Source organism: Trichosurus vulpecula, chromosome 8 (assembly GCF_011100635.1).
Source record: "Trichosurus vulpecula isolate mTriVul1 chromosome 8, mTriVul1.pri, whole genome shotgun sequence".
NCBI lineage: Eukaryota > Metazoa > Chordata > Mammalia > Diprotodontia > Phalangeridae > Trichosurus > Trichosurus vulpecula.
The window spans coordinates 252574915-252593849 of NC_050580.1; the positions used below are offsets into that span (position 1 = coordinate 252574915).

General features: G+C 35.8%; 1 protein-coding gene across 1 annotated transcript in view; it reads right to left on the minus strand.

The window, feature by feature from the left end:
- The window catches only part of RPS6KA5 (ribosomal protein S6 kinase A5), a 207503-nt gene that overhangs the window by 43022 nt on the left and 145546 nt on the right, over nucleotides 1-18935 (minus strand). Inside the window, exons 8-13 of the mRNA XM_036735228.1 lie at nucleotides 11872-12022; nucleotides 8113-8274; nucleotides 6392-6517; nucleotides 5889-6022; nucleotides 4669-4762; nucleotides 58-228 (exon numbers count right to left, since the gene is read on the minus strand). Coding sequence (XP_036591123.1) covers nucleotides 58-228; nucleotides 4669-4762; nucleotides 5889-6022; nucleotides 6392-6517; nucleotides 8113-8274; nucleotides 11872-12022 — 838 coding nt within the window. The remainder of the gene's footprint in view (nucleotides 1-57; nucleotides 229-4668; nucleotides 4763-5888; nucleotides 6023-6391; nucleotides 6518-8112; nucleotides 8275-11871; nucleotides 12023-18935) is intronic.

Consider the following 18935-nt stretch of genomic DNA (forward strand, 5'->3'; position numbering starts at 1 on the left):
ACAAACAATCATTGAATAAGTAATAATGACGCTATTTAAGATTATACTATTCTATACCTCAGGCTTCAGATCTCTATGTACCACTCCCACATCATGCATGTGGCTCACAGCTGAAACAAGCTTCCGCATGATATAACTGGCTTCGGTCTCACTGAAGTGTTTCTTTCTCTTAATTCGTTCAAAGAGTTCTCCCCCGTTCAGAAGTTCCATCACCAGAAATGTGTGAAGCTAGAAAACAAATACAATTGTGTGTGGAATCCTTAATACTGGTAAGTCTGTGTTAATGTTAAGTCTTTATAACATTTTAGATCATTTGTTATGAGCATTATCAAATGTGGTTTACACTTTGATGAGTCAAAGGTTTAATTGGTAAGGCTTTATCTTCCGTTGATGCAGTTCATGATGCCATCGAATATTACCATTTTGTGCTATCTGAATCCATGTTTTTCCATCAATCATTCATACACGATCTACCAAGTCTGCGAAGAACTTCTCAGGGGTGTCATCTGTTGTCCCCATTTTCACTAAATAACAAGGGATTTGTGAAGTGTTAAAAATTTTTTTTAAATTTTTTTAATTTTTTGGTTCAGATCTGTGACTTCACTGGTATAGGAAACTTATGGGAAGGAAACTCTACCAATACAGATGAGTACTCTTTTGCAACTTAAAATCTTATTAAAGAGCTGTCAGCATCACTGGGATGTTACAGAGTAACAGTCCCAGAGTAACACAGCCAGTATTTGTCAGAGGTGGGACCCGAACTCACTTCTTCTTGACTATTAAGGCTACCGTTCTACCCAATCGGTTAAACACCTTCACTTGTATGTATTTCAAAACATATAATTGCCTTGTTAAATTAACAGAGGTGGTCAAAGTAACAAAACAAAGGAAAAATGAGGAAAATTATGGCTCTTTAGAATTTCATTTAGGTGACAATGGAAAATCTAAACTCCCATAGTAAAATATTTGCGCATCTTTTTCCTTAATGATTTCCTGGGAATTCCACGCAATACAAAGTTGTAATACAATGGAAAGAATGCTGAAGTTCAAGCCTGGATTTAGAGCCTTGCTTTGCTGCTTACTACCCTGTGAGCCTGGGTCTGTGGCTAGCCCTCGTCTCTGAACCCATCTGTAAAACGAAGGCCTGTACTAGATGATCTTTGAGGTTCCTTCCAGCTCTACACCCACAATCCTAGATGGCCTGGGTTCTGAACTTTGGATCTCTGGAGAGATTACAGGGGACCCATGAACTTAGATAGGGAGAAAATTACATATTTATTTTTACTATTTTTTGAAATTTTGCATTTTCTTCAATTATGAATGTAGGAAACGAAACATTATTCTGAGAAGAGGTCTGCAGGTTTCATCAATTGCCAGAGGAGTCAATGACATTACAAAGGTTAGGCATCCCTGCTCTATGCAAAGAACTACTTCAACCCTCTCAATCTAGTTTCTTTTGACTAAGAAGTGGAAACAGCACCATTATGATCTGGTCTGTACGCTCTTAAAAATAAAGAACATCAATAATTACTCTGGATTCCCGCTCCCCTCCCCACCCCCAACTGAGAGCATGATATAACCATTTAATGGCAGATTTAACTTCAAAAGGAATAAAAATGTTATTCTATTGCCTGGTCTCAGTGTTAGCTAAGCAATCAGTTTCAGAGCTCCTATGAATACCTAGGACAAACACCTATGTGTCAAGCTGCCAGTGTATTATTATGGAAATTTACAGGTGACACTGTCTCTACACTTACCTTTGCTCTCAAATTCATGAAAGTTCTGATACTAATACTTTGCCATGATTAATTATAATGTTTCTTTCATAAATTATATAAGCTTTGCATGTGTTTTATTACATAATATTAACATAGGAGCTATTGAAAAACTAGTTTTAAAATTAAATCTTAAAGAACTCTCAAATTTAGAAAAAGACAAGGTAAAATATTTAGATTATAAGCCCTAAGCATAACTACATTGCTATCTTCTTTGATAGTTCAAGGATCTGTGGTTTTGTCTGGGTAGGTATGTCCTGTGTTATCACAGACAATAATCCCATCACAACTTGGAAGTTTTCAACAACTGCTGTGGCAAAAAATTTTGTCAATTTTAGCCAACCTGACGATGAGCATCTCCAAACTTAACTAGGCTAATTCTAAAATGATGAAGAGAAGATCTGTAGGTGGGCCATCCTCCAAATCATCCTATCTTGTTAGGACTTGCCAGACTTTCCACTCTACTAACACTGACATGAGACCTCTAAGGACACCTCCATTTCATGATGACATATTAAAATAAGACTGGAGTAGAAATTCACTGTCATCTAATATTATCTGAATATAGTTTCTTTTTTACTTAGTAAAAAAAAGCAAAATACAATGAAAGTTATAAAAGTGAATGGTTAACCTTTCTAAGAGATGGACTCTTAGGTTATCAAAGACTAAGCTAATTTAAAATTATTTTTCATAGGATTAAGAAGGTCAAGGTTAAACATTTAAGATACATTTAAGCCAGTTGGCTTCATAAAGAGAATAATATTCCACATTCAGTCTAAAGCCATACTCTCATCCAGCTACTGTTATTCACTCTGGAAAATCCAGCAACACTACTGGAACACCAATTGACCAGCAAGGATTTATTAAATGCCTTTATATTGTGATAGGTGTTGGGGACATAAATACAAAAATGACACATTCCCTGCATTCAAGGAACTAAGAAAACAATTTTAAACATAAGTCATTCTGATGGAGAGTTAATAGAGTCTCCACATAGGAAGAATACCACATCTATATAAGGAAATATGGGATTGTATCGCCGCTGCATAAAAGAAACAGCACTAAACTAATACAAACACAAATAATAACTTTTGACTATATAAACGTAAACTAGGCATTAGGAATCTGGTACCTGAGGTCTGCTGCCAACCTGCCAGTCAGGGGTCAATCCCCTCTGATGCCACCTGCTTGGAAATTAATCGGAGAATTTTTAAATGCATAGTAGCTTCAGAACTCTAGGTTGGAAATAGGTTTCAGATGCCCCTTCATATCTCAGGTGGCGATATGGGGACAGGAGGATACAGTGCCCCTCATAATTCAGCACATTAACAACACCTGAAAGTGGGAACAAGCAGGAGGGAGGGAAGGAAGAAAGAGAAGCCAATAATAGGAACTGGTACAGGAGGAAAGTCTGAGAAATGCTGGCATCACATCTTTTCCTCTGGCTGCTGCAGCTCTGGCCTAGTTCTCACAGCATGGGCCCTGATCCTGGGTGGGTGGTTTTAGAACCACAAGTTCTTCCCCAACCCCAAGTGCCTTCAATTAAGCTAATTCTTTGACCCTTGATGAGAACAAAAGACTGAGGGACTCTGCATCCACATTCCTAGGCAGTCGCAGACACGATGGTCTGGGATCCCCCAAACACTACTTTCTCCATCAGGTTAGCTATATTTCGATGCATTTCCTCCTCACTGCCAGCTTGTTCACACCAATCTGCCTCTTGACCTCACTAAAATTCCACTATCCTGGTTAGTTATTATGTGATATTTCAGTGAATCAGTGTATCACACTAGGTCAGTAATGTCATGGTTCCTAGTGGAAGGACCACAAGCAAGAAAGCGGAGAGAAAAGGAAAAACAGAGGCTAGCGCTTGGCTTCTGGTTTAAGCCGGTCGTACTATCTGGAACAGGGTAAGTAACAATAAATTTACACTTCTGGGTTGTCTCCTTTACTTTCTGCCTAAAGAGGCTAGGATGTGAGGCTTCAAGAGCCCCTCTAGAAAAGAAGGAATTGCTGAGTAACAATCTATCCAGTGCTAGTGAAGGTAGGTCTCCTAGGAATTAGGCTACAACTACGGCGGTTGAATCATCGAAAAAAAAAATGTAGCTAGTAGCAGTGATAGCTTTGTCCAGCTCCCACCAACATTTAACCCTTGTACCACAATCAGCCCTTCCTTCCTTTGAGTGCAATTTGATTCATTTCAATAAACATTTATCAAGGGCTACTACTGTATGAGTCAGGCACTATACTAGGCAACAGGAAACAAAGATGAAACATTTATTAAAGGTCTTCTTCCATTTTATGTGCAATTGCACATAACCACATACTAGTTTAGACAGGTATATGAATCTGATATCAAAATGTTGGGGAAGGGGGTAGGTGTGGCTTGTGAAATTTCTTTCCTATCATGACCTGTGGCATTAAAGCCACAAAAAGACGGCCAAATGATCTGTATGTTTTCATTTTTGCCAACAATACTCTTCCAAATTAAAAATAAGTCACCATCAGGGTTTACTATTTGAATGTATAATTAATTACTGTTAGTATTTGAAGTAACCAATTTTTTGTTAAAGTTACTTCCTTAGAACTAAAGGAACCAACCCCCAAAATAAAGGGAATATGGACCAAACACAAAATAAATAGTTACATGATCAAAGAAATGACTTCTTAACATTTTGAGGGTTAATAGAAGGAATACTGGAAAAATTAAGGACCCCCTACATTAATTGATTTTAAAGAGTCTCTAACAGTACATAGGAGAAAAGACTAATATGTGGTCTAATTTTAGTATATGTTTCTATTATGATAAATGGTATGTTTATATTAAACCATCCTGTCAATTAGTTAATGGTAGGCAAAGAAACGGTAATGTTTATGTTTAGCAGTGAAATACCTGATCATGATAAACTTCATACAACTTCACTATATTGGGGTGTCCTTCACAGAGTTTCAAAGCTGTTATTTCTTTCTGAGTGTTGGCTTCCATTCTGTAAAATGAAGCAGCCATATTGTACCAATCTATTCAAGCATATATCCAATTCAACACTACCCTAAATCTAATTCTGTTTTTATTTAATGTGTACCAAGAACTTAAAATCAGTGTCAGGGCAGAACAAAATTTCTGTGAAAGCAATGACTTGTACAGTTCATTTGGACAAGCAGTTAATTTATTTTTAGTTCATTAATTTAGTTTACTAATTACTGAGCCCTGCAAAAGCAAGTCAAATGACAATACTTCCTATGTCTCATAATTTGGTAACTGTATTATAAAGTACAATAGAGAAGCCAGAACAATCATTTACCAAAACAAACACATCTCTTTGCTAGTCCTAATAATGACCCTTAGTAACCTAAAATCTTTTTTATTTTGGAAATGTTTTATTGATGACTTTAAAAATACTGTCGTCATGCCTCAATGACTCTCTCCGCATCGTACTCCTCAAAAGAACTCTCCCTTGTAAAAAGGAAGTATAGTCAAGCAAGGCAAATCAATACACTTTGGCAATGCTAGACTAATTTCTAGGGAAAAGTTACTGTATACATTCAATAGCATCTAAAAAAGAACCAGGCAAATCTGACTATTAGTAACACTTAACAAAACTATCTCAGCTAAATGTCCTTGTCAAAAGCAAAGAACATTTCTATTAAAAATGCATTATAAGGATGCATGCTGCCTGTGAAAAAATTTTGTTACTATAAAGTACAAGATCAAACGTAAACTATTATTTTGAGACAGCATGTCACAGTGGAAAGAACACTGGATAAGGAATTAAAAGAAATGTGCTAAAATTATGACTCATCCACTTATGAGCTACATGACCTTGGTTAAGTTGTTTAACTTCTCTGAGTCTCAGTTTTCCTCATCTGTAAAATTAAAATAATAATACGTGTAAAAGCTGGTTCTCACAGGGCTATTGTGAGAAATGAAATAATGTATGTTAAATTGTGATGTAAAGTACTAAATAAGTGTATGTTACTATGAACCAAAGGACTGAACCTCTGAGTACAATCCTAAAAATGTTTACAACCATGATTTTTTTTAAACTTCACTTATAAAATTAATTAGATGGTATGGGTACAAAAGCACAAAAATGTTTTCAAAAACATTCATACCTTTTGCTTATTATTTTGACTGCATATTCTTGATTGCTTTTCCTATGTAAGCATTTTCGACAAATTGAAAAACTTCCTTCTCCCAATGGTTTGTCTTTAAGATCTAGGTCATAGTGCTGATAAAATGGAGAGTCCTAGAAACAAAACAATAACGTATAATTTAAAGAAATAACATATAACACTTAAAAGTAAGACCTCTTGGAATATTTTTAGTGAATATCAAATATTTATCAAAGTTCTAAAATAGATTAATATTTCATCCTTGTTAAAATTCATTTAAATTATCTAATCCTGTTAAATTATTTTTAAAAGCTTAAACCAGCATTTAACAGTTCTCTAGAACAATAGGTACAAATCTAATATTGTAAGGGTATATTTTTTCCTCACATTAAGATTTTAATATATCATAGACCTCTTAAGAAACAAATATTACTGTTAAAGTGTTCATATCAGAATTCATTCAAACTACAAATACATTACTTAGCTTAAAAAAATCTCTCTACCTTCATCATTGCACTCCTGGCAACATTTGTTACTCCTGGACGTTCAATTCCCATGTGAAACTGAAGAGGATCTATGACAGCTGCATTGCGTTTAAATAAGATAGAAGGAGCAACAAAAGAATATCCCTGGGGGTGGAGAGAAGTAAAAAAAAAATAAGATAAAGGTTTAGATCTTATAGACTGAAAGTAATAAGTTTAGGTTAACTGCTAGGATCCTAGAATTTCTGAAGAAAGAGGAAAAAAAAACAATTAAAAGATGGGTAGCTATTATTTTATTTAAGGTTTAAGATATATTAGAAATCAAAAGGAAGATAGATGCTTTTCAGAAGAAAAACATGCCACCTTCTGGTATAGTTAAATTAGTTTAAAATTAAGAAATTTAAAAAAAATATTTTCTTTGTCATCTCAAAATAAAAAAAAAAAAACAATTCCTAACTTCTGTTCTTTTTCATTGGTGACAAAAGCACACATTTCAAAGTGGCGAGATTCCAAAGAAACATACAGATAGGGTATTAAAAACAAGCTGAGTTGATATTAGAACAAGTGCTATTTTAAACTGGAAAAGTGGTTTTCACCATAAAGTTTACAATTTGTGAGAACGCTTGATCCTATTACTGGATTACCTTAGCCCAATTAAATTTAAAATCAAAGTTTCATGCAATTTACAAACATAATATAGTGTACCAATTCAATGACACATCAATAGAGCAATAATGCTTAATCCCAGATAAGATTACTAATATATTTATTTGTATTTGAATTTGTAATCCGTGATTTAAAGAAATAAAGCCTATTAGAATATCAAATCTCAAAGTATACTTGAGATCCTTTTTAAATTGCAAAATCTTTTTTTAAATGCTTAACAAGTGGAAAGCAATTAAGATTAATTGTTGAACAACATAAGAAATGAAACCAACAATTGTAATGATCAACATTTCATTCTGTACAGAAGTAAAATAATTCAGCCCATTTTCTATAAAAAGTTTTGAGAAATAAAAGCTATCATGTAAACTACAAATAAATAAGTTCCTTTTGTATATCAAACTTTTTTTCTTTTTTGGCTGGACCTGTGATTTCATCAATGAAATCTGGTAGAAAACTGGTAGAACAGTCTCTGCCAATGTAGATTAGCCCTTTACCATCAATTTACAGAGTTGTCTGGGGATAGAGAGAACTTAAATGGATTACTGAGGGTCACAGACTCTAAGTGTCAGAAGTAGGACTTCAATCCAGGTCTTCTTGACTCCAAAGTAGGCTCTCTATTTACTATACCATGCTGCCTCTTATATAGCAATAATAAACTCGTTTTTTCCTTTTAAATTTATTTATTTTTAGTTTATAACATTCAGTTCCACAAGTTTTTGAGTTCCAAATTTTCTCCCCCTTCTTCTCCTCCCCACTCCCCACCCAACACGGCATGTAATCCAATATAGGTTCTACATACACCTTCACATTAAACATATTTTCACAATAGTCAAGTTGTAAAGAATAATAAACTCTTAAAATACCTTTTGTTTAATAAACTATAACATCTAGCAAATGGAATTGATAGCTGTAGCCTTACAACATCCCCTCGCACTAAGTTATGAAACATTTAAAGAAGATTTTCTTAAAAGACTGTTAAAACAATGTAATGATAGGAAAAACTAATAATCTATTTTCTAAACATATGTACATTGAATATATAAATGTATTTAGAGAGATAGGCTTTTTAAGATTACCTGAAATAGCCTCTCTGAGCTCTGAGGCAGAGCTGCAGGAGAATATGTGGGATCCATTTCTGTAAACTCTTCTGCAAAATTACTGACATCTAACTCATCTCGGATTACTGGTTTAAATGGTGCTGGCACTTTTTTGGCAGCTAAATCATCCCAATTTATTTTCTGTAGCAAGAAATAAAATTAAAATAAGTAGCAATTAACAAAATAAGACAATAAGAGAAAAACGATTTTGAACAGAATCACTAGATTTCAACTAACTGGACTAAGAGTTTAATTTTGTGACTTTTTCAAAAAAATGCAAATCACAGCTGTCATTCAGAATGCTACTTTTGAAAGGTCATAAAGAATACTGTGGTATCCTCCAGGGGGCACTGCAATATCCTAGTTTATAGCCAAACAAAAAAGGGAAAAAAAAAATCTTTCACCCAGAAGTTTCTTGAAAAGGTAGCAGGCTAAAACAAAAATATAAAAATTTAAAATTTTCCCCAAAGAGGCAGACCAGTTGCTATTAATTGTTCTTTTCTGACACAATTAGAGTGGTGAAAAATCCTCTTCTTGCCCCTAATTTCATTATTCATTCCCAATAGGCACAGAGTTCTCCCCTCCTCTTAATCCTCAACCCACATCCCTCCTCCCCACCACCCACTTCTTTCCTTTTTAGAATTGAATGTATATTCTCTGATCCTATTCCTCTTCTTTGAGTAGTTTTCTAATCACCTGACTTAGGTTGTTTGGGAAGAAAGAGGTATTTGGAGGAGGAAAAATTGTATGCTCCTATAGAGGGTTTAATAGGAGTTTCTAAATACTAAAAATATGATAATAGAAAAAACCTCATTCAAATTTTTCTCGATTCCCCTTAATTCTATTTTCCATAGCAATATTTACCGTGATTATAAAACATATTTGGTAGCACTAGATTAAAGTTATAAACTGACATCTTTCCTTCTTATTTATTGTCCTTCCTAGTATTTTAACAAATTAGTGTTTTAAAATTTTAAAAAACCTAACAAACCCATAGTCATAATATATTACCCTAAATGTTTATTTCAGAATCTCTTTTTCAATGATTCTGGGTATATAGTGTGAGGCAGTGACTAGCGACCAATAGTGACTATGTGACAGAAATTAATAGCATGGAGAGGAATAAAAAAACTCATGAACCTATATAATCCTATACATTGCTCTATTAAATTTAATCAGTTAATACAAAGTGTTTTCCTTATGCCCTCTTGTGGAAGAAGTGGGAATAAATTTGATCATAGAATTTTCAAATCTGAAGGGACCTTAAAGATCATTCTAGTCCAAGCCCTTCGATTCTATAAATTATGATCTTAAAATCTAGAGAAGAAAGTGACTTGTCCAGGTCAACTGGCTATATAGTAGGTGTAGCCTTCCAGTTCAGTGCTATTTTCACTGACACAGTAATGGTTTCCATTCAAAATGAATCATCCCTTGGAGCCTTGGAGAGCACCCAGAGGGGCAACCTGGATTTTAAGTTCAGGACCAATTGAGGGATATGGGGATGTTTAGTTTGGGGAAGAAAAGATATACAAGGGGTATGATCAGTAGTGAGGTAAAGCTTCTTAACAATTATTTACACAGAAGCAGGAGGTGCTTAGGAGCTCAGGCAGTGCCACGGAAAGACTGAGTGGGTTTGGTGTCGAAAAGTTTTTGTTGTTGTTCAATCGTGCCTGACTCTTCATGACTCTGTGGACCATGGCATGCCAACTGTATCCATCAAGTTTTCTTGGCAAGGATATTGGAGTGATTTGCCATGTTCTTCTCCAATGGACCAGGCAAACAGAAATTAAGTGACTTGTCCAGGGTCATAAAGCTAGTAAGCGTATTAGGCTGGATTTGAACTCAGGTCTTCCTGAATCCAAGGCTAGTGCTCTATCCACTGAGTCATCTAGCTGCCCCTGCAGTTATGAAGACCTGAGTTCAAATCCTGTCTCAAACACCTCACTCAGGCTGAGTCATACTGGGCAAGTCACTTAAATCATTTATCTCACTCTCAGTTTTCTCATTTGTAAAAGGAGGAGTTTGGACTTGATGGCCTCTGAGATCTTTTCTAGCTCTAAATCTATGACACTATAGTTCAGGATGCACTAACTGCCCTTCTTCATAAGAAATCTTCAAAGCCTGAATATCTAATTATTAAGAATGTCAAAGAGGAAATCAATCCTTTTTCAGATATGAGTTGGACTAGAAGGCTACTGAGACATCTTCCAATTTTGAAATTCTATGAATTTTACTGACTGAGGTTAATTTTTAAGCCAAACTGCTAAATTTTATCTTTGAAAAGAGAGGTGGTATTGTTAGTTTAAATACTGATCTTTCCATGTACATGACATTGTAGAGGTTGCAGTTATATCCTGAGAAATTCACTTTATTTTTAAAGTGCTCAGAAATTCATCATAGAACATAGGTCTATCTTTAAAACTTAGTCCTTAAAATAACTTTTGAAAATTTTGATATCAGCTATCCAAAGTTTATTCTAAGAATCACATTTTAACTTTATTTTTGTAATCCTAATGGTAATGTCAAGCTTGTACTTAATTTCTTTAAGTGTGTGATGCATACCGAAATTAATTTATAGAACGTGTTTTCTTTTGAATAGAGAATCCTTACTCTTAGTCAAGGCATTTATTTTGGATGCTGGAAAATGATAATTGCTTTTTTTAATACCCCAAATTTTCTTGGTTTCAATGATTTTTTTCATGTCTTCTGGGTAAATGTCATACAAAGGTTTTTCTTAGAGAGAAAAAAACCCCAAGAAGTTGATAGTGACTTTGGATTAAATTTATTGTCAGATCCTACTTCATTGTTGTTGTTCAGGTGTTTCAGTCATGTGTGACTCTTCATGACCCCATTCGGAATGTTCTTGGCAAAGATACTGGAGTGGCTTGCCATTTCCTTCTTCAGCTCATTTTACAGATGAAGAAACTGAAGCAAATAGGGTTAAGTGACTTGTCCATGGTCACAAAACTAGTATAAGTGTCTGAGGCCAGATTTGAATGCATGAAGATAAGTCTCTCTGACTTCAGCCCAGCACTCTATCTACTGTACCACCTAGCTCTCTCTTCATTACTATGATATTAGTGCTTTGAAAGCATAGAGGCTAACAATGCTGCATATTTAGAGGGATACTAAGTTTGATAGATTTGTCCTGTCAATTTCATAATCAAAAGAGTAAAAAAAACCCCAAGACTGATTCCCAAATTTTCTGGACAATACTGATCAAAATAACTAAACGTGTGGCTAAAGGCAGTTATTAATCTTAAAAAATCATAGGTAAAAACCACTATCAAAAGTGAAAAACAATCCTATACTACTACAGATAAAGCACCAAGAAATATGTAGATTCTGAATCAGCTAAGAGATCTTTTCTAGAAAAAAGCAAAACACCATAGCATTTTGAGCCTCTTTGTAAAATAAAAATTTACTTGCAAAGAAGTTGATAAAGTGACAGCAACATCTCATAAAATGAAGGTGACATAAAAATATAAAACCCTTTTCCATTTAGAATGTATAAACAGAAATGAATTTCTGGATTCAATTAATTCAACCAATGCAGTCCAACAGCATCATACTTTTACATGATTTATAAAGATAGTAGTGTCCTTAAAAGAAAATCAAAATAAATAACAAAAATAACAATAAACAATAACTCAGGGGAAGGATTATGGACAATCATTTTATAAAGCATAGTATTATACACACAGTGGACCCAATAAATATTAACTGAATTCATTTCACCTGAAAGAAGGGATGCTCTTTGATTTCATCTGCATCTCGTGGGCCACAACCCAATCTTTTCTTAGGATCTTTCATCAAGAGATGCTGAATTATATCTTTAGCTAAAGCACTCATTTCTTGGGGATATGGAGGTTCACTTTTTAATATTCTCCTGTAGATAAATATTTGCTATTAAAATGCAGCATCCACAGTAGATGATTAAATTAGATATTTCCTTAAGAAAACAAACATTAGTGTAAGATATTTTATAATTGAATTAGACCTTGAAAGATTTTACTTAAAAACATGTTTAAACATGAGGTACCAGGTTTCTTAAATGGAAGGAAATCAAGAATCAAAATTAAGGGGTTAGCAGGAATGTAATAGGTAGTAAAGAAGAAGGCGGCAGTCAGAATCATTCTCACGTACAACTCTTCTGATACTAGAAAAGAATCATTAAAGCCTTTCATATAGAGAAAATTCTTTATGGTCCTTAATGCTATAAAAGGGACAAAGCCTATATTTATATATACATACACACAAATGTACACACACACTCATATATGTATGTATATATATACACACACACACACACACACACACACACACACACACACATATATACACACATTATATATCCTCTGCTTAATTTTACAGCTCTATGAAATCTGATCTCAACTTATTTGTCCAGCCTCTTTGGATATTATTCCCCCTCCAGGACTCTAGATCCAGCCAAATTGGACTTCTTTTATTCTTCACATATGACATCCCATTTTCTTTTAAGATGCAACACAGGCTCTCTCTCTCTCTCTCTCTCTCTCTCTCTCTCTCTCTCTCTCTCTCTCTCTCATATATACATATATATATATATATGTATGTGTATGTGTGTGTGTATATACATATATATATATATATATATTTTTTTTTTACATGCACACACATATAGGCTTTGCCCCTCTATAGCATTACGGGCATAAAACATTTTCTCTAGATGATTCATGGACTAATGAATATAATACAAATGCATTATTATATACTTTAAAGATAAAAAAAGAATGTGGCATAATATAAAGAAGGCCTATCTCAGAATCAGAGAGACTTGGTTTTGAATCCCACCTCTAATACCAGCTGTATGACTACAGGCAAGTCACTAAACCTATCAAGACGAAACAATTCTTTAAGACTACAGATCATAGAATGTAGGGAATTTATAAATGGAAGAGCTCCAAATTGATAAAATCACAGGTCCAGGTTAAAACAATATAAAAGCTATGAAATTACATTTTAAAAGAGAGTGGGAAGGACTATTTAAAAGTCCAAGGTGTAATAAATAAGGCATAAAATTAGCACATAAAGTAAATAATAGGTTGTTTAGTCTCTTTGGTTAGGTGAAAAAATTCCCCTAAATGGGTGAAAAATTCTTAATATCTGCTACAGAATTAAATCATATCATATAGTTATTCTATTTTGATGCCACAATTAGCTATTTCTAACTAGGCACACAGTGAAACAAAACTCTCCTACTTGCCTCAAGTAAGTTATTAAAGGAACAGCAATGGCATTACAAATTTTGGCTAGATATTTCAGCTATTCATTTGAAGGACTAACTATAGCTCTTCTACAAGTAAGAAAATTCCATTTTTAGTCATATATTTTTTAGAATGAAGACCAAATCTTAATAGTACATAGAGAAGATCAGCAAAGATGGCAGAATACAAAAAATCAGGAGATCTTCATTCTTTCCCACAACTACTCCAGTAAAGATCAAGGAAGAGCACTAGAACAAGTAATGATGAAAAAAATTCAAGAAAAAACCACAGTAAGTCATTTTTCCAACCTACACCATTACAGGGAGAAAGCCAGAGGCCTGTGGACACTGAGGAGAGGGTCCATCCTGGAAGTCTTCTGCAGAGCCTTCAAGATAGGATCAGGACTGAGGCTTCCAGGGCTGCATACCAGGACAAGGAATGGAGTGGCAATGGACCCAGCAACAGACCAAGTCTGAAGCTATATACCTTGCAAGGAACAGGAACATGAGCCAGTCTGCAGCTGAACAGACGTGACCTTGGAGTTGGGTTGCATCTTTGCAGGGGATATTTTAGATCTCTATTCAGGGGAAGAACCAGAACAGAAATAAGGGGCAGCTAGTGTGACTTTCATCCCCTCTTGTCTAGATTTTTGCAATAGGCTCCTGATTGGGTTCTCCATCTCAAATCTTTCACCACTTTAGTTTATTCTACACACTGCTGCAAAAATAATTTTTCTTTAAACACAAATCTGATTGTGTGATCTCTCCATTCAACCAACTGTGGTGGCTTCCAATTGTCTTTGGTATCAAATATAAACTCCTCTGTTTAACTTTTATAACTCTGTACAATCTGACGGCAGCTCATTTGTCTAGCCTCACTGGACATTATTCCCCCTCCAGGACTCTCTCTCTCCACTATTCCCCCAAGTACTAGTGCGTTCCCTGTCAAACTACCTTGTATTTAACTCCTTTGTATGTATTTGTATTTATCAACTTTATATTTAAAGCTGCATATATTTTTATTTGTACTTAATTCTTCACCATCAGAATGTAAACTCATTGTGAGTAGAGATTATTAAATTCTTTTTATTTTTATCCCTATCCCCTAGCACAGCACCTGGCACAATAATAGGCATTTAACAAGTACCTGCAGACTGATTGGTATTTGATACATACAACTACTTAATGGTCCCTGGACTGGGAATATGAATTTAGCTCCAGAAGCCCACAACTGTGGGCTGGGGTCTGCAGATGAGTACAACCAGGGCAAGGAACTTAGACCAAGCAAGAGCCTGCAATTCTGTCACTGCTAACCTGAAGAGTCTTCTAACTAGCTGACAGAGGCTAGTGGAGTTTATTTAACAAAGGAGGCGGCCACTGAGCAGAGCCTTGAATGAAGATAAAGGGCAATTGTGGAGGTTATGCATTCTAGCCCTGCACAAATGCAAAGAAGGGGAAGATGGAAAGTCAAGTTAAGGAACGGCTAAGTAATTCAGTTTGTCTGGAATACAGAATGGGTGAAAGGATGTAATATGACATGATACTATAAAAGTAGACAGAAAACACATTGAGGGTGGTTTTAAATACCAAGATGAAGAGTACATATTTTGTTCTAGAAGCAATGGAGAGCCCTCGAACATTTTTGAGTAGAGCAATGAAATGATCAGATTTTTGCTTTAGGAAGATTAATTTGACAGCTGTATGAGGATGAATTAGAAAGTGGAGAGACCGGAAGTAGGCAGATCAAATAAGATGCTGGTATAATAGTTCAGTTAAGAGGTGAGGGTCTGAATCAGGGTGGTACTATGTGAATGGAAGAGATCTTGAGGTAAAACAGACCAGACTTAGCAAATGATTCGATAAATGAAGGCAGGGCATGGGAAGAGTCAAGAATGAATCTGATGAACCTGAGTGAGTAGGAGGATAGTAGTGACCTCAAAAGAAATAGAGATGTTTGGAGAAGGATTAGATTTGGGGAACAGGATAATGAGTTCTGTTTTGAACATGAGTTTGAGATGTTGGTGGGATATTCAAGTGGAAATATACAGTAGGCAGCTGGATGACTAGAATTCAAGGGAGAGAGATTAAGGCCTGATGTATGGGTTTCGGACATATCAGTGCACAGATTATAACTGAACCCATGGGAGCTGATGAGAACACCAAGGGAAAGAGTATAGAAAGAGAAGAGGGCCTAGGACTGAGTTTTTAGGGAATTCTATCCTTAAGAAGCAGGGGATAGAAAGATCCAGGAATAAACAAGGTAGGAGAACCATCAGGGTACGAATTTCATAAAAGCCAAGGAAGGGCAGAATGTCAATCAATCAATAAACATTGAGTAAGTACCTACTACAGGCCAGGCTCTGTGCTAAGCCCTAGGAATACAAAACGAGGTAAAAGAATTCCCTGTCCTGAAAGAGCTTATAATCTAACGGGTAAGACAACATGCAAACAAATTTATACAAAGTTATATACAGGATAAATAGAAAATAATTGACGAAGAGAAGGCACTAGAATTAAGAGAGGTTGAGGAAGGCTTTCTGTGCAAGATGAGATTTTAGTTTGGAATTAAAGGAAGCCAGGGAAGTCAGCAGGCAGAGATGAGAAAGGAGAGCATTCCAAGCATTGGAGACAGGCAGAGAAAATGCCCAGGAGATGGAGTGTCTTGTTTGTCGAACAGCCAGGTCAGTATCACTGGGAGAACTGGTGCTGCCTGCTACAGTAATAGGGAAAGTTGGAGGGGGAGAGTGTTTAGGAGGAAATATAATGAGTTCATTTTGAATATATTGAGTTTAAGATGTCTACTGGACATCTAAATAGAGATATCTGAAAGGGAGGTAGAGATGTGAGACTGGACATCAGCAGAGAGTTTAGGGCAGGATAGGTAGATTTGAGAATCATCAGCACAGAGACGGTAATTTAAAAAAAACCTTTATTTTTAATATTAATTTTTAAAAATTCTGAGTTGTAAATCTTTCCTTCCTAGTTATCCCTCCCCCATTCACTGGGAAGGCAAGCTATATGATATCAATTATACATGTGAAGTCATGCAAAAAAATTTCCATATTAATCAAGTTACAAAAAAGCTAGGAAAAATAAAGTAAAAAAAAGTATTCTTCAATCTGCATAGGGTTGGTAATTAAATCCATGGTAGCTGATGAGATCATCAAGTCAAGTAGTATAGAGGGAGAAGAAGAGAGAGCCCAGCACAAAACGCTGAAGGATATCTATGGTTACAGGGTGTGATCTGGATGAGGATTCAGCAAAGGAGACAAGAAGTGGTCAAATGTGTAGGACGAGGGCCAGGAAAGAGTGGTGTCCCAAAACCTAGAGAGAACAGAGCGTTAAGGAGGAGAGAGTAATCAACAGTATCCAAGATGGCACAGAGGTGAAGGAGAATGAGGATTGAGAAGACCCCTGGACTTGGCATAATAGCTTCAGAGAAAGTAGTTACAGTGGAATGATAACGTTGGAAATTGGGTTGTAAGGGGTTAAGAAGAGTGTGGGAGGAGAGAAGGTAGAGGCATCTACAGCAGACATACTTTTTGAGGAGTTTAGCTTTCATAAAGGGCAGCAGAGATAAAGGACAACAGTTAGTGGAAATGAAAGGATCAAATGAGGGTTTTTTTCATGATGAGGTAAACATGAGCTTGTTTGTAGGCAGTAGGGAATGAGTCAGCAGACAAGAAGAGATTGAAAAAAAGTGATAGAGTGGGGATGATAGAGGGGCACGCTGTTAGAGGAGGTGTGACAGAATATCTCAGAGGAGGGAGCGGCTGACATAAAAAAAAAACTGTAAAAAGGTTGAGGATTATGACTGAGGAAATGTGAAAGGATTTAGCTGATGAGATTGCTGATAACCTGAAAGAACAGTTTCAATAGACTGGTGGTGCTGGAAATCAGATTCCCAGGGGAAGAGAAGTGTGGAAGTGGAGGCAACAAAAACAGACCATTTTTTTCCAGGAATCTGGAAGTACAAGGACTCCTGTAGAAAACAGTGAGATTAAATTGGAGGCCAGTAGATTATAACAAAAAAGGATATGTAAGAGTGATATAGAAAGAAATAAATTGATAAGATGTTGCTTTCTCTGATAATGTCAATCAAGCTATTTTGTTTAGGCATATTTTTTTGCTTTTTAGGACATACGTGTAACTATTTCAAATCATAATTACCCATTTCCCCTGAACTTTCATAAGCATAATGTTAATTTATTTTAAAATGGGGTTCAGTGGTTGACCTGGTTCAAAGTAATCAAATTTTCAAAATCAAAATTTCAATTTGTGATTTGTAACAATATTCTGTCAAATGAATGTATGAAACGAATAAACCTTTCTCAATATCTGAAGACAAAACATAAAAGAAAAAGGACATTAGAAAATAAACTATTTTGGACAGAATATCTGAAAATAAAGTATCAAAAGAGCTCTTTAACATATCCCCAAGCCTGAACAGGGTGCCTGACAGTAGGTACTTAATGAATACTTGGTGACTGACTAATTGATTGAAAGAACAGTACTTTTGGTGGTAGTAATGTAAGAAACAGGGTGGGGGGTGCAGTTTTGTTTCCACAGAGTTGAAGGTGTCCCTCTCCCCCTCCCCTCCAGTTTTAGTAGAATGTAAGTCAGGTGACTGATTTCTAATCATATTCGATCTAACAGAGACCGGGCTAGAAGGTTAGAGTCTTGTACACATGCATAAACAAGCCATTTGAGGAGGGCCTGACATAGGCAGTCAGGGGTTTGCATCTGGCCAATAAAGAGCCTGGTGGGAGATTCAAGGGGCGGGGGGGGGCGTGGTCAATAAAAGGACTGGCGTCCATCTGAGTCCTTTGTACCATCCTGTATTCTGTTCAGGGGACGTACTCATTTATTCAGGAGGAATAAATGTAAGATATAATTAAAACCTTCTTGGCCTTCCAAAGAGGATTGTTTATTCCTAAACAAGGTAAGCATGTTTCTAACAGTTGGGGGCTCGTCTGGGATTTGAAAACATCTTGAGCAAAAAGTGCTGAAGGATGAGAAAGATGCGTCCCATTAATTTTAAATGGTTCTCGTCCTTCCACACTTTTGCTCCCAGACAGTTAAGAATCTCAGGACCAGATTAATTAAAATGGCCAAGAAGGAAATAAGGGGTGAAGTCCCCTGGGAAATAAGGAGTGAAGTCCCTTGGGAAATAAGGAATGGATTCTCCCGGAAATAAGAAGTGAATTTTCCTGGGAAATAAGGAGTGGATTCTCCTGGCACAGATATTCTCCCAGAAAGCCCTTTAGGAGGGTAGAATGGGGAATAAAGTAAGGTGCCAGAAGGAGTGGATTCTCCTGGACAGGGGTGAAGACCCCTGGGAAACATTCCAGAATGTTATAGGTGCTGGGGTAAAGGAAGAGATCTTGCAGGGGTCTCTTGGGAAGGATATGCTTTTGAAATTGGCTTAAAAAAGGAGAGAAGAGTCAAGAGTAAATTAGAAATCTTGAGTTTTCTTTTGACTGATCTGAATTCAAATTCTAAATTGGTTTCCAAATTGCTTTTTTATGCGCACTGTCTTGTAAATGTCTTCTCTAAT